Source organism: Morchella importuna, assembly GCF_003444635.1.
Source record: "Morchella importuna strain M04M26 chromosome Unknown Morimp01GS057, whole genome shotgun sequence".
NCBI classification, from domain to species: Eukaryota; Fungi; Ascomycota; class Pezizomycetes; order Pezizales; family Morchellaceae; genus Morchella; species Morchella importuna.
In genome coordinates, this window is record NW_025763454.1 from 112,300 (window position 1) to 127,378 (window position 15,079).

Here is a 15,079-nt window from a genome sequence, read left to right on the forward strand (position 1 = left end):
GGGGGTTATTCGGGTAGTCTGTAGACGCCCTAGTCGCCCGTCAGCAGTAGTATTTGGAATCGGATATATCGAGTGATGTTTCGTGACTAGTCTAATCACGTTGGCCGAAAATTGATATATGTACCGGGTGTTGAGGGTAAGTGATCAGAATCTGATAAGTGAATGTTGCGGTGAATACATGTATTTGTCTTATCAGATTCTGATCACTTTTCGCTACACCCTAGTACAGCTATCGGTAAAATTATTGCAGAAACAGAGACCAACAATCACACCAAGAGCAGGACGATTTTCCAACGCCACATTTCCGCAATAATTCTACCGATAGCTGTATGTTAACCTTGTTCAGATATAGAGCGCAATAGTTGACCGGCATAACATGGGGGATCGACATCGTCTGTTGAAAACAGACCAGACCCGAAACCTGGGGAATTACATTAGGCAGGAGAAGTTAAAATGATATTCTCCAGCAGGCTTATCTGGACAGAAACATGCAAGCAACACCCCCGGGCGGAAGCGCTAATCTTTGCTGCCAAGAAGTACTAGCATTTGCACTAAGCTAAGTACACAGACTCCGACGAAAAAAAAGGAAAGAAACCTGGGGAAGCACGGCCGGAAACATATTCCATCTTCTTATTCGCAGGCATCTTTTCCTCATAAGGAGCTAGCTTATTGTTACACCACCGGTCTTGTAGAGACAGAAGAGGAAGGGCATCCCAATCTCAGTGGTTAAGGCTTTTTTCCACTTTTCTAGCGCACTATTACATAAAAGTCCCTTGAACGGTACGGGTTCTAGCTGGGTACAACTTTCACCTGTCGAGTAGTGTTCTCGGCGTGGTGTGCGGTGAAATTATATGCCGAAAACCTCGCTGCGCCAGTATCCTCGAGGAGGGGGGAGCCATCAACTCCGAAGCTGACCTACCGGAAGTATAGTTTCTCCGGCCGTCCGGTTGTTTTGAATTTGCTAATTGGGGTTAATCTCCTTTGTAAAAAGTCTCTGCAACGCACTGATGATGCTAACCTACTCTGGTGGATCATGAGTCGTACGATTTGTCGAATTCGATACGAGGCGTCCGTCACAGCTAATCCTTGCTGGGATTGGGAACATTTCAAGCCTTTACCACGTTTTCCTCTGCTAGGCGAATCTCGGCCCTGGGTAATTCAATCCACCCGGAGTGGTGGGTTTTATGGAAATAAAGTTTAGCCTTCTGAATAGAGTTCTGTAGGTGAGCTCAACGTGGACTGAACATGGGCATAGGTCTCTGGAATATTGATAAATTCAATTTCTTGTGGGGCCTATATCAAATCAAGCCGAAAGTTGATATGAATACCCATTGACCCCAGGTATCAGTTATATATATGTACCGAGCAGCATGAGGGGGACCGTAGGACGAGGATGAATCGGATGATAAAATAACAGTAATCCTCCCCCGGATAGGACGAATTCCTGGGGTTTCCGGTAATAGGGATGAGATTTGAGGGGGGGAAGCTGACTCTCTGAGAAGTAGTTATGGTCTGAGCTGGTCCGTCGTCTCGGACGGTATTAGCTCGGGCGTGTTTAGGATATCCAAAGAAACTTGCATAACATACACGAGTTCCTAGCTAGCTAGCTGCTAGGGAGGGAGACGAGCTCCGATGGCCTATCGTTAAGTGGAATCTTAGCAGATGTTCTAATGCAAGGTTTAGGCAAACCGTAAGATAGTAACAATTCGTGATCGTGATGAGGGGAAAAGGCAAGAAGTGCCAGGTAGAGAGATGGGATGTGTAATTGAGGTGTTTTTTCCTTGGCACGTGAGTTTTCGCTTTTTCTCGATAGTGGGTACCTTTACTGTCGGAGAATATCTGAGGGTGATACGTGCAATATAAAGGCCTATTAAGTGTAAACATGTACTGGAAGCCACTTCCCCAATCTTTCCCACCCCCACTTCCACATGCACCCCCCCCCCCCCTTTTCCTCTTCTTCCCCCAACCAAAGGGGCGGAGACCTGGAAGAATTGTATATCGATAATATAGCTCGGGCTTCTTCTCGGGCCAGCTGAGCTAAGCGACTCTGGGGAAAAAATGTTTCCGCTTGATAGCAAGTACGTATCGCGCGTGTGTTCAAGGCCCGTACTAGCTAGCCTAGGGACAGAGCAAATGCCCAGTCACTAAAAAAAACCCATGGTTAAACGAGCGCGAGGTGCATACATAAGACGACGACCCAATGCTCTGGAACAGTCTACGTTATGTGTCGTACCGTTAGGGGGGAAAAGCCACTTACATGTGGGACGGGGGTTGATTGGGTGGCCGGTCGTGGTGGTGGCCATGGGTGGTGGGTGACGAGCACAGATTGTCTAGGTAAAAGGGAAGGCCGCCAACTTACATGTAGAGGTACGGTAGGGTACCTATAAGACGTGTAGATCATCAATGCTTTCCCAGGGTCTGTTTTGTTGTAAGGACATGATATTGTAGGCTCTACTTACTTGCTCTCGGGGGTAGTAGGGATCGAGGAAAAATGAAGAGAGGGAACTTGCATTATAATTTGTATGCTGCCATGTATGTAGTACATACCTGTACCTAGTACATAGTAGAATCCCCGTTGAGTAGAGTAGACTACTACCTACTAAGGCAGTAGAGTACTACTCTCTCGCTGGAGTTGACTTTCTGGACACTAGCCACGCGAGCCCCACAATTTTTTGCGCATTTATCAAAGCCCGCCCTGTTTCGGTTACATAACTGTAACGGCCCTTTTGACCGTTCAATTTTCTTTTCTGGCAGCATCTAGCTAGCTTAGCAGCAAGCAAGCAAGCTCGCAATTGCCGGCCCTTGCACACACAAGCACCACCAAGGCAAAGAGGTTTGCGGCCGGGGGGATGCGTAGTTATAGAGTAAGAGTAAAAGTACCTCAAGATAGGTACTCGTAGGTAGAGTACTAGGGTGTAGCGAAAAGTGATCAGAATCTGATAAGACAAATACACCTATTCACCGTAACATTCACTTATCAGATTCTGATCACTTACCCTCAACACCCGGTACTAGGACCTTGTTATTCTGCGTTGACTATTGGCTGGGTGGGCGTATTTCCTTATCGCCAGCTAACTAACTTGCTTGGCCCACCACCACCGCCACCGCCGAGGTAGATTGCGAGATGTGAGTAAGTGAGCTCTGAAGGAAGAAGGAAAGGTTGCATCCACAACCCACAAGGCTGTGGAGGAGCAGGAGGGGAAGCCGGGAAATAATGAGGATTTGCACGGGTGGGTTGCTACTCTACTCTAGCTACAGTCCTATACTATACTGAGCTAGGTAGCTGGGTATCATCCAGCCAGCCACCTTGAATTACTGGTACTGTGCTACTATGTAGGCAAATGTAGGTACGTATTGGCATGGCATGGCATGGGGAGAGGAGGGGGAGGGGGGGCGAGGCTTCTCGTTCCTTTCATTATCCCTTCCTTTCCTCCTCCCCGTCCGTTGTTCCCTTGAATTCCCTCCGCCCAACGTTTACCCTGAATGTCATGCATGTAGGTATTATGTACATCTATGTAGGTGCATGTATGTGATTAACCATCACCTCCACCGTCGATGGGGCTTGAGGCTTGAGGGGGTGGTGCTGCTGCTAGGTTTATTGATTGATGATTGTGCACGCCTCTCTGAGTGAGATTTTCTCGGACTGGCTGCTGCTCCTGCTGGCTGGCCTGTCGTATATTATGCAGCAGTATCCCCGTAAAATTGAATATTATTTCACAATGTCCATCTGTACACCTGTCTAGTCCTAGATATTCCCGAGTCTCTGGTTCATGTCAGCCAAGTGAGTGAGTTGCTGTGTCTTGGTACCCTCTAGGAAAGAAGAAGCACGAGCAGCAAAACGGCAGCTCCGAGTAATCATTCGCAAATCGAATCGGGGGGATACGTACCTGTCAGTCTGTTTTACATGTACCCTATCTCTCTCTAGAGTAACTTCTGACAGCTCCTTTTTTCATTCTTTTTCTCTTGCTCACTTTTTATTTTTTTGGGCTCTTCTCTCCTCTTTTCATCCCATCCCCCCATCCCCCCATCCCCCCATCTCCATCCAATCTATTCACCCCCATCCTTCCATCCTTCCATCTACCCTTCCACCCCTACTCTAGAACGGTAGGAAATTACATACATATTACCATTAGCCTACAAATTCTCCTCCTCTACCTCGTCCACCACCACCCACACCCCCTACCCCCCCTGTCAAGAGGGTGTAAACACTACCTCCATCTTACCTACATACCGACATACCTACAGCTACCTCTGTATACCAAATGGCAGAGAATATGCAGTCAATATTCAAGCAAAGACCCCCACGGAAGTTCTTCTGCGACTTCCAGGACTGCGGAAAATCCTTCACGAGGGCAGAGCATCTCCAAAGGCATGAGCTGAACCACCGTGACTCACCAAACACCTGCGCTAGATGCTCCGCACATTTTGCCCGGCCGGACCTATTAGGTAAGCTTATATTTTTCGGAACTATTGATATTATTTATGATTTGCTTTGTTTTGTTTTGATAGACTGTATTTCCACTTGTTGAAATTCAGTATAACCTATCTAGACTAACTTAGGATGACCTTGGCCGGTGGAACAGAAAGACATATGGAACGGCATGCGCAGAAGGACAAGGAGGCAGGTGGGGAAGGGCTCGGAATCTTGGTCACGAGGAAACGGTGCTGGCGTGACGAAAACGGGAATATCACAACGAAGCGGCCGGCGTCGAGTATGGCCGCCGTTGGGAAGGCTCTTGAAGCTCAGCTGCAGAGGAGGGCCGACAGCAGTGATGATAGTTGTTCGAATGATCCGAGATCTCCTGCGCACGCTGGACCATCGACGTTGAGCCAAAAACGGAGGGATATGAGTGCTGCCCACGAGGAGAAGGTTGTCGATAGTACGGGCTTCCGGGGGTTTGAGACGTATGAGCAGCTGGAGGGGCAGGGCCGGAATTTGCAGAGTGGTAACTTCATCCTAGCTCCGGTGGCCGAGCAACAACCGGGTTATTATTTAGGTCACACTCTGCCGGAGGAAACCCCTGCAGTTATTGATGGGACCCTCAACCAGTATCATGGGAGTTATGATCCCATCTTTGAAGCGAATACAGCACAGAGCTTGAATATGCCTTTTAGCGGTGGTTACAATTGCGATTGGTATTATGAAGGAGACATAGGACAATCGGGAGAAGCTCAGGAGAACATTGACACGGCCTTGAATCGGGATATGAGGACGGGTCACATTAGCACACCTCTCCGAGTGGGGCCGGGCTACATCGAAGGCCCGGGATTGCTAACAACAACGGATGAACAATACACTAGTTTTTCGGCCCAAGTTCACCAAGCAGTCCACCCACCACCACAGCAACAGCAGCAGTTTATCAAACCGGAGTTGCCCCAGGGTGATGTAGTTTTCGAACCGCACTTCTGTTTCTCAAATGGCCCAACGATCGCCATCTCGGCGGCCCCGAGCGACCCTTGTACCGACGGCGCAATTCCTCCTCTTTTGAAACACCGGCGAAGTGCACGGGTTGCAGAAAATTCCCAGCTACTCCAACAAAGGCATGTTACGCCACCATCAACTCAATCTTTCCAAATTTATTCAAGTTATTCAGGACCTTACTGTACCCAGACCAATTTTATACCCGAAACCCCGACCATCTCACGGAACCCCTCCATATCCAAACATCAGATCAGCGAGGCCACACGGAAACGAATCCTCGAGTTCATAATACGGGCAACGACATGTCCTGACACCAAAGAATCACCTTTTCAATGGGAAAACCCACTGCTCGCTCTCTCCTCTCTCCAGAATTATCTAGACCTATCATTTAATCGGTTTCACCCATCAAATCCAACGCATCCACCGCTCTATCAGTACTCTTTTAATCCAAATTCGGCCCATACCATGTTATTGATTAGTATGATGATGTTGGGCGGATTAAACATTAATAAGGAGATACAATACTTGAGTCACATAGTTTATTACCTGCTGATAAGAATATTAGTAGATGTAAGTTCTCCTCAATTATACCATTGGAGATCTTTCCATTTGAAAACGGGCTCGAAGAACTAACCTAGGAGGAAAGTCTGGCTACTTTCATGCTACACCTCATGAGCCATGGGTACAGCATACAGTTTGGTTCCTTAAATCGTTTAGAGATGCGGAGGCTGGGTTTAACCAGTATGATCTGGCGCAAAAATTTACTGGAATGTTGATTAATCTATAGATCGTTTGTTTCTTCATTTGCTTTTTCCGTTTATTTCCCATTTCTTTACGGGGAGTGGGTGACTTTCGGCCGTCCGCCGAATGAAATGTGCCGAGAATTGACCGTAGCCGTTGAAACAGCTCGAAAAGAGAAGTAATAACCAGTCGAGTCGCACCCCTTGGACCATCTGATAGAACCTTGACCAGAGATTGGACCGTTGAGCGAAGGGAAAAAAGAAAACACAATCGTTCATTGGGCCAAAATATCGATCCTCCAGCGGCTGCTCATGTACGCCGCAGTACACGGGCACCGCGTACCGTATTCTAACACAGGGAGTGTGCAGACACACTATTTGCTTTCTTTTGTACAACATAACCTACCTACACATCTTACTCTACCTACTTCTCAATATTCCTTCTGCACGTCGGACTTTTTCGATCTGCCGCGTCTTCGTCGTTGTCATTGACTCCCATGAAACTCTGCAACGTGGAAAGAAATTCACCGACGGTATGACGCACCGCCAAAAAAAGGCTGGGCGGCGGGAGGTCATTACTACATGTATGTAGCCTTGAGCTGCTGGGCTGCTGGGCTGCTGCTGCCTTCTGCCTTTGTCCCTCCAGTAACTACTCTCTGAAAATTCCGGGGGCTCAACGGCTTATTCGGATTTCTTCTTTCTCACCACCTACCCGCCTAGAACATGCATGACACGGAACCATACCTAAGTAATATCTCAAACACTCCCGCATGTAGGTTTAGCCCAGAAAGGGATCTAATAAGCTTTCTCTCCTACCAGGTAAAAGAGAAAGGCCGAAAACCACTCCATCTTATCCTCCCCAGTAGCTTCCGCGTAGTCAGTCAGTCAGTCAGCGAATAGGTTCATTGAGAGAACGACAATCCTGCACCTTGGCGGCTACCATTACCGCAGCTTACGACGCCCCAAAAGGGACTCACCCCCTCCCATTAAAAGCCCCCACCCCTCCCCAACCATCATGCCTGCGCAGCCGCCTGCACTGCCGTTTTTATTTTATTTTATTCATGCATCTTTAATTTTCTCACCGACCGATCCCGTCTGTCGGAGATAGCCCTGTATTTCTCTGTTCCACCACGGATTTTTTTTTTGATTTTTTTTTACCATTGCCGATGATGACCCCTCTCGGCCGATTGCGATTCTCGCTCGGCCTTCGGGGTTGGTGAGGGCGCGGACCGATATAGCCGCTGCGGGGGACCGGGCTGGAATCCCGCTTTGAGTGATCAGTCCGTCCGATCTGTGACTGGGCTACCGCCCGTTATGCACGATGATGGAGTTTCCTTTTGTTTTGTTCTGATTGCCGATGCCTCAAATATTTGTGTGTATGTTCTGGTTGGTGGATTTACGTGGTGGTGGTGAAGAATAGTAGAGATGAGGGATTTTGTGGATATACGATGGGAGGTGTAAAATTGAATAGAGTGATGTAGTTGACCCATAATGAGCCGCGATGGTGCCTATAATAGTCGACAGTTCACTAGTGCGGTTTCAATTGCGGGGGAACCTGGTTAAGAAACAGTATGTGACAACTTTCATGTGGGATTTGGTTCCAACAGGGGAGTTCCATGAATTGTGAACTATGGTACGGGGTGTGTCTGCAACGCTTGGGGAGTGATTCTATGTCATTTGTTTAGTAATCCGTGTCAAACCCAAAAGCAATATATCGAACAACGGAACCTCTGCTTACTGTGGTAGTTATGGTGGTTGATAGTTGATCATGCATGTCGCTGGCGCGAGGGAATAACATTTATCCCGAGTGATATCGTATGACGGAGTGGTTGTCGGCTAGAGCTGCAAAAAAAGTATGGCTTAGCCCGTTAGCCGTTGTGAGGTTTCGATCTTTCCCTGGATGAACCAAATTATGACATGACCTATATATATGCAACCTGGTTTTATATCGTTCAACTGTGGAAACGAAAGCTTCTTTTGTTCAGCAGACAAGGCTCAACGTGGTACATGGATGGCTGGGGAGGCACGGTTACCTATCGATAAGCCTCAGAGCAGGGATGAGCGCACTATCCCCATTTCGGTCTCGAGACAATGCATAGCTGATTGATCCTCAACATGATAGACATCGCGCGGAGCGGGTCGATAAGAGAGGAAGGGGTAGTAGCGTTGAGTATCAAGAATGATTGGTATAAATCGAATCATTTTTCTCTACCTACCACAATTAGAGGGGTAGTCCGGAAGCCTGAGGTGTGTAGATAGTAGGTTCGTAGGCTGGAAGTGGCTTTACGAGAGCTGAACTGTGCAGATGATCTATGATGTTAGCCAACGCCTCCTGTAATGCCGTGCTGTGTTGTAAAGTCTCAAAACCGGGCATCATTTGAATTCCCACTCCCTCTTTATTCCCTTCATGCCTTCGTTTCCCCTTTGCTCAATCGACCCTCTCTAGGTTGTCTTTCACAACAACCATCATACGATACCAATAACTCACGATGTCTTCAGCAGGAGGATTACTGCTACCCATGCCTCCTGCCCCATCTACTGCAGCTTCAGTTCCATCCCCAAACACCGCCACCCCCGTATCTCCCTCCGCAGCTCTAACTCCATTGATCCAACGTACATTCACAAACTCCACACTGACCTTCTGGCTCAATGGCACTAAGCTTTCACTCAACAATGTCGACCCCGAAGCCACGCTTCTTGACTTTATCCGCTCCCAACGCGGACTGAAAGGGACCAAGCTCGGCTGCGGCGAAGGTGGCTGCGGTGCTTGCACAATTGTTGTCCAGCAGCGTAACAGCACCACTGGGAGGATTGAGCACCTGAGCGTCAATGCGTGTCTTGCGCCGGTTATTAGCGGTACGTAACGCTAGCCTCTTTGCCTCGTCGGTTGCTGTCTCCCATTGGCTGACTTGGTTGAATAGTCGAGGGTAAGCACGTGATCACGATTGAAGCCCTCGGAAGCGCAGCAAATCCGCACCCGCTGCAGGAGCGGATTGCGAAGCTGCACGGGTCGCAATGTGGCTTCTGTACTCCGGGAATTGTCATGTCGTTGTATGCACTGCTACGTAATGCGTACGATCCAGAGACTAGGACGTATAGGCTGAGTGAGGAAATGATAGAGCTGGAGGGCGCGTTAGATGGTAATTTGTGTAGGTGCACAGGGTATAAGCCAATATTGGACGCGGCGAAAAGCTTTGTGAAGGAAGACCTTGGTGGAGTTGTGGTAGAAAGCTCCAGGGGAGGGGTGGCGGAACGCCCTGGAAATGGGCTGGGTGGGAATTGGACGGCTTCTCAGGCGACAGGATCGTGTGGGCGACCAGGTGGGTGCTGTAGAGATAAACCAGGGTCGCCATCATCTGACACCTCGAGTGATGTCGATTCGGCTTCTACGGAAATCACGGAGGAATCAAATGGGGCACCAGTATCGGGATCGACGTACGGTGCCCCTCTAAAGTCTTCGAAACGCGAAGATGGGTGTCAGCTCTCTTCGGGGGCCTCAAAATGTGCCACAGAGGCCGAGGTACTCTCGGGGCCAAAAGGGGGAAAATATTCCTTCCCCCAGTTTAATTTCAAAACATACGAGCCACATACAGAGATCATCTGTCCCCCTGGACTACAAAAGTATGTTAAACAACCTATCTGCTTCGGCAACTCAAAAAAGATCTGGTTTCGGCCAACGACCCTTGCACAATTGCTTGAGATCAAGGATGCTTTTCCCTCTGCGAAGGTGGTGGCCGGATCCTCAGAGGTGCAGGTGGAGATTCGTTTCAAGCGCCTGCAGTACGCAGTTGCGGTGTACGTTGGTGACATCGAGGAACTCAATTCCTTCACCGTCGACAAGGGGTCAGGCACAGTAATCATTGGCGGTAACACCCCTTTGACCGTTATGGAGCATGGGTGTTTGGAATGGTACCGAAAGCTTGGTAAGAGAGGCATGGTGTTGGAGGCGGTTAGGAAGCAACTGAGGTATTTTGCTGGACGACAGGTCAGTCGGTCATTTTCCCCATGTCTGCATTATGTACTCTAGCTAGGTGTGGCATGCTCATGATTAGTATCTAGATTCGCAATACTGCAACCCCAGCAGGAAACATCGCTACCGCGTCCCCCATATCAGACCTCAACCCGGTACTGGTTGCCTCGGGGACCATCCTTACCGCCCAGTCTTTCTCTAGGGGATCGTTCGAGATCCCGCTGACAGACTTCTTCATTGGCTACCGCGAGACTGCCCTGCCAGCAGACGCGGTTATCACGCAGTTGGCTATTCCACTAAGTCCGGTTAATAGCCGCGTGGTTGTTAAAGCCTACAAGCAGGCCAAAAGAAAAGATGATGATATTGCAATTGTTACTGCAGGCATGAGGGCTAGTCTTGATAAGGATGGACTAGTCAAGGATGTCTCGCTAGCTTATGGCGGGTGCGAGACCAACCCTAACCCTTTCATTCGATCGAGTGCTGACTGGTGATGGTGATACAGTATGGCACCAAGGACTGTGACGGCACGAAATACAGAAGATGTGCTGAGGGGTAAGAGATGGTTTGACAAAAATGTTTTGGAGTTAGCAATGAACGCTATGGAGAAGGACTTCGATCTATCGTTCACCGTTCCGGGAGGAATGCCGACTTACAGGAAGACACTCGCCTTCTCGTTCTTTTTCAGGTTCTGGCATGAGGTCGCTGCCGAGCTAGACCTTGGAAGTGAAACCGAGCGGATTGACCAAGAGATCATTAGCGAGATTCATAGAGAGGTGTCGATGGGGTCACGGGACAATGAAAATCCATATGAGCAACGCGTTGTCGGCAAGCAAATACCGCATCTCTCGGGGTTGAAACAGGCGACAGGAGAAGCAGAGTATATCGATGATATCCCAAAGTACGACGGGGAGTGCTATGGCGGATTAGTTTTATCTTCACGAGCTCACGCGAAACTCATAAAGTGATTAAACCCTTCCTAATGACATGCAAGTGCTAATATCAGATAGAGTCGATTTCACCCCTGCTTTGGAACTCCCTGGTGTTCTTGGATATGTCGATCATCATGATATTCCTGAGGACTGCTCTCACTGGGGTTCTGTGGTGAAGGATGAGCGTTTCTTTGCCAGGGATGTTGTAGAGAGTCATGGACAACCTATCGGCATGATATATGCAGAGACGGCTGCGATTGCACAGGCCGCTGCAAAGGCGGTCTGCATTGAGTATGAAAATTTACCCATGATTCTCACCATCTCCGAGGCGATTGAGGCAAACTCATTCTATCCCCACGATCACCAGCTAAAGCGTGGTAATCCAGCTACGGAAGCTTTCAAGGATTGCGATTTTGTCTATGAGGGTGTGACGAGAATGGGCGGACAGGAGCATTTCTACCTTGAAACGAACGTGGCACTCGTGATTCCACGACCTGAGGATGGTGAGATGGAAGTTTGGTCCAGTACACAAAACATCATGGAGACACAGGAGTTTGTTTCCCAAGTGACAGGGGTCCCGAGTTCTAGAATCGTAGCGAAGGTGAAGAGGATGGGTGGCGCTTTTGGTGGCAAGGAGAGTAGGTCCGTTCAGTTGGCTTGTATCTTGGCTGTTGCTGCGAAGAAATCAGGGAGGCCTATGAGATGTATGTTGAATCGTGACGAGGACATGTGAGTCATCCCGGAATTACTCCACTATTAGGCTTTTTTTTACTGACCCTTCAGGATGATGACTGGCCAGAGAAACCCTTTCCAAGCTCACTGGAAGGTTGGAGTCTCGAAAGACGGCATGCTTCAAGTGCTCGATGCGGATGTCTATAACAATGCTGGATATTCTAGGGATTTGAGTGGGGCCGTGATGGACCGTGCTCTCACCCACATTGATAATAGCTACTGGATCCCGAATGTTCATGTTCGGGGCCATGTCTGCAAGACTAATACCCACAGTAACACTGCATTCCGTGGATTTGGTGCCCCTCAAGGGCAGTTCATTGCCGAGTGTATGATGTCCGAAGTAGCAGACGCTATGGGAATTTCAGTCGACGATTTCCGCCAAAAGAACTTGTACAAAGAAGGACAACTCACGCCGTTCTTACAGAAAATCGAGGACTGGCATGTGCCGCTTCTCCTTGAGCAGCTGCGGAAAGAGGCTGACTATGACCGCCGTGTCAAGGAGGTAGAAGAGTTTAATAAGACTCATAAGTGGAAGAAAAGGGGAATTTGCTTGATACCTACCAAATTCGGCCTATCTTTTGCCACGGCTGTTCATCTCAATCAAGCTGGAGCTCTCGTTCACATCTACCACGACGGCTCTGTCCTGCTCGCTCATGGTGGCACTGAGATGGGACAAGGACTTTACACAAAGATGTGCCAGATCGCTGCGCAAGAGCTCAATGTTCCAATGGACTCGATATTCACCAGTGAGACAGCCTCCAACACAGTGGCAAACACCTCTCCAACTGCTGCTTCCTCCGGTAGTGATCTCAACGGTATGGCTGTCCAAGATGCCTGTAGGCAGCTCAACAAGCGTCTCGCACCATACAGAGAAAAGTATGGCCAAGATGCTCCAATGAAGCAGCTAGCCCACGCCGCATACCTCGACCGCACAAACCTCTCCGCTAACGGTTTCTATAAAATGCCAAGTGTTGGCTTCACCTGGGGAAACTATGTAGACCCCCGCCCGATGTACTTCTACTTCACACAGGGCGCCGCAATATCCGAGGTGGAGCTTGATGTCCTGACAGGAGACCACACCGTACGCCGTGCGGACGTCAAGATGGATGTCGGTCGTTCTATTAATCCTGCGATCGACTACGGGCAGATCGAGGGGGCATTCGTGCAGGGTCAGGGGCTCTTTACTCTTGAAGAGTCCCTGTGGTGTTCCCGCAGCGGTCAACTGCTCACCCGTGGTCCGGGAACTTATAAAATCCCCGGATTTGCTGATATTCCCCAAGTATTTAATGTGAGTATATTGAAAGGCATGCAGTGGGCTGCATTGAGGTCAGTACAGTCGTCAAAAGGGATTGGCGAGCCGCCATTGTTTCTAGGAGCCGCGGTATTATTTGCTTTGAGAGAGGCGGTGAAGGCGGCAAGAGAAGAACTGGCAGTGGAAAAGGGAATTTTGACGTTAGGATCACCAGCGACCGCGGAAGAGCTGAGAGTAGCTATAGGAGATCGGATTGTGGAGTGGGCGAGAGTAAAGAAGGGGGAAGGGGAAAAAGGGGCGTTTGCAGAGGCCCAGGCCTAAGAATGGTTTCGTGCAGGGTTTATTGAACTCCGTTTTTTGTCTTCTTTTCCTTTACACATATAATACCTGTATTCGTAACATTAAGCAGTATTTTTTTCTTTTGTTAGTCCAATACCAACACAAGTTGCACATGTTAGGATCCCACCTATAGTGTGATCTTGATTTCTGATATCCTAATTCCATCCCTGTCTCTCCTGTAGCACAAATCTGTGAGGAAAAGTCTGGCTAGATCTGAGCATCTAGTTGAGCTCATTATACTATAGTCATGATCTATCACTCGAATTCAGAAAAATGTAGCCCAAGTTGGGATCCCTTGGAGTCTTTACCTCAATGTCGAAGAACTAATTTGGTGCATGAAGTACAGGCCGATGATGTACGCCTACAGGAAGAAACCATAGTCCATCAGAGCAAGGTTGTGGTTGTGCCTCAAATCATTACACGTGTAGACGATTAAGTGTCAGATAGCAGAAGAGGTCCAGCTCCTTAATCCACTGATATATGGCCGATTAAATCACCATTGGCCGCACTTTTCGATCCTAGTGCCAGTTTTGTAGCCTGTATGGGTGAGGGTGTAATTACGCACTAGAAACTTGGCATCCGATTAAAATCAAGCTTGAAGAGTGAGGTATTGGTTGAGTTCCTAGTGGACGTAATGATCATACGATCGAGTGATTGTAGGTTTTGAAGATATGTTATATAGAAAGAGAATCAGTGGGGTTTCGATGATGAGAGCGGATGAGGACAGAGGGCAGTGTATGGTTGGGGCTAGCACCTGGGATAAACACGTCTCTTCAACTCGGTAATTTCAGATTTGGGGCCCGTTCGGACAACCCAATAATCTAGATTATTGGCGATAATCTGACGGATTATCGACTTTTGGATTATCACAATAATCTATGCTGTTCGTGCAATTGAATAATCCAACATTCGGAACTCCTGATTATCCCAATAATCCGCCAAGAAAACAATCACCTTCGGAGGTAATTATTCCCATACAACATAGATATCCTGAGAGCTAACGTTATCCGGACATGTAGATTATCCACTTATTATGAGTATTATGATTATCACTTCCGCTACCTGATAATCCAGTCTGTCCAATAACCCGAAGAAATAATCTAAGGTTGTCCGAACGGGCCCTTGGTCTACCCGGGCGACGAAAAGGGCACTTCTTGGCGTCAAGAAGACTTAAATTAGAGTGTCCTGTGGTACTACATGTACTTGTATGTATACATAATCAGTCTAGTTCCCGCTCCTGTACTCTTCTTGTTGCTAACACGTAAGTTAGTTCTAGACTTTATAGAGAGACTTTCAAAACGATAAAGACTTGCTTTTTTGTATTCCTCATTTCCAATATCAACTCACCGTTCTCTTTGTCAGTTTCTACTCCTATATTAGTTTGAATCATAGGTGATCACTCGTCACCTAGCCGCATTATACCTACCATTCTTAGGCTAACTCATGATCAGGTACATAGATACTCACATCATCTGGAATACACTCGATTCATATCCCACACATCCTATCTACATTCATCAATTATAGGTAAAAGGCATGTGGCGGCGGTATTAATATCCATTCTGGAAGAGGAATTCTTACGGCGTAGGGGACGCGGCCTACATAGTATCTCATCAGATATTCAGTTTTGTTGTGATTTAAATTCACCAGATTATTCATCACCCTCTCATATTACCTTTCGATCTTCCGCTTCCC

At 48.1% G+C, this 15,079-nt stretch overlaps 3 protein-coding genes across 3 annotated transcripts; all 3 read left to right on the top strand.

Moving 5' to 3' along the window:
* Positions 1-4,262: 4,262 nt before the first annotated feature.
* Positions 4,263-5,711, top strand: LAJ45_11135 (uncharacterized protein; the record flags this gene model as incomplete). The annotated part of the gene is made up of 3 exons (XM_046120646.1): positions 4,263-4,446; positions 4,584-5,541; positions 5,612-5,711. The coding sequence occupies 3 exons, from the start codon at positions 4,263-4,265 to the stop codon at positions 5,709-5,711; spliced, it is 1,242 nt and encodes a 413-aa protein (XP_045966169.1).
* A 176-nt stretch (positions 5,712-5,887) lies between these two features.
* On the top strand, positions 5,888-6,209 carry LAJ45_11136 (uncharacterized protein; the record flags this gene model as incomplete). Its single annotated transcript, XM_046120647.1, has 2 exons — positions 5,888-5,992; positions 6,069-6,209. The coding sequence occupies 2 exons, from the start codon at positions 5,888-5,890 to the stop codon at positions 6,207-6,209; spliced, it is 246 nt and encodes an 81-aa protein (XP_045966170.1).
* A 2,442-nt stretch (positions 6,210-8,651) lies between these two features.
* On the top strand, positions 8,652-13,366 carry LAJ45_11137 (uncharacterized protein; the record flags this gene model as incomplete). Its single annotated transcript, XM_046120648.1, has 6 exons — positions 8,652-9,018; positions 9,084-10,147; positions 10,222-10,574; positions 10,635-11,093; positions 11,140-11,790; positions 11,845-13,366. 6 exons carry the CDS (start codon positions 8,652-8,654, stop codon positions 13,364-13,366), a joined length of 4,416 nt encoding a protein of 1,471 aa, XP_045966171.1.
* Between the last annotated feature and the right edge of the window lie 1,713 nt (positions 13,367-15,079).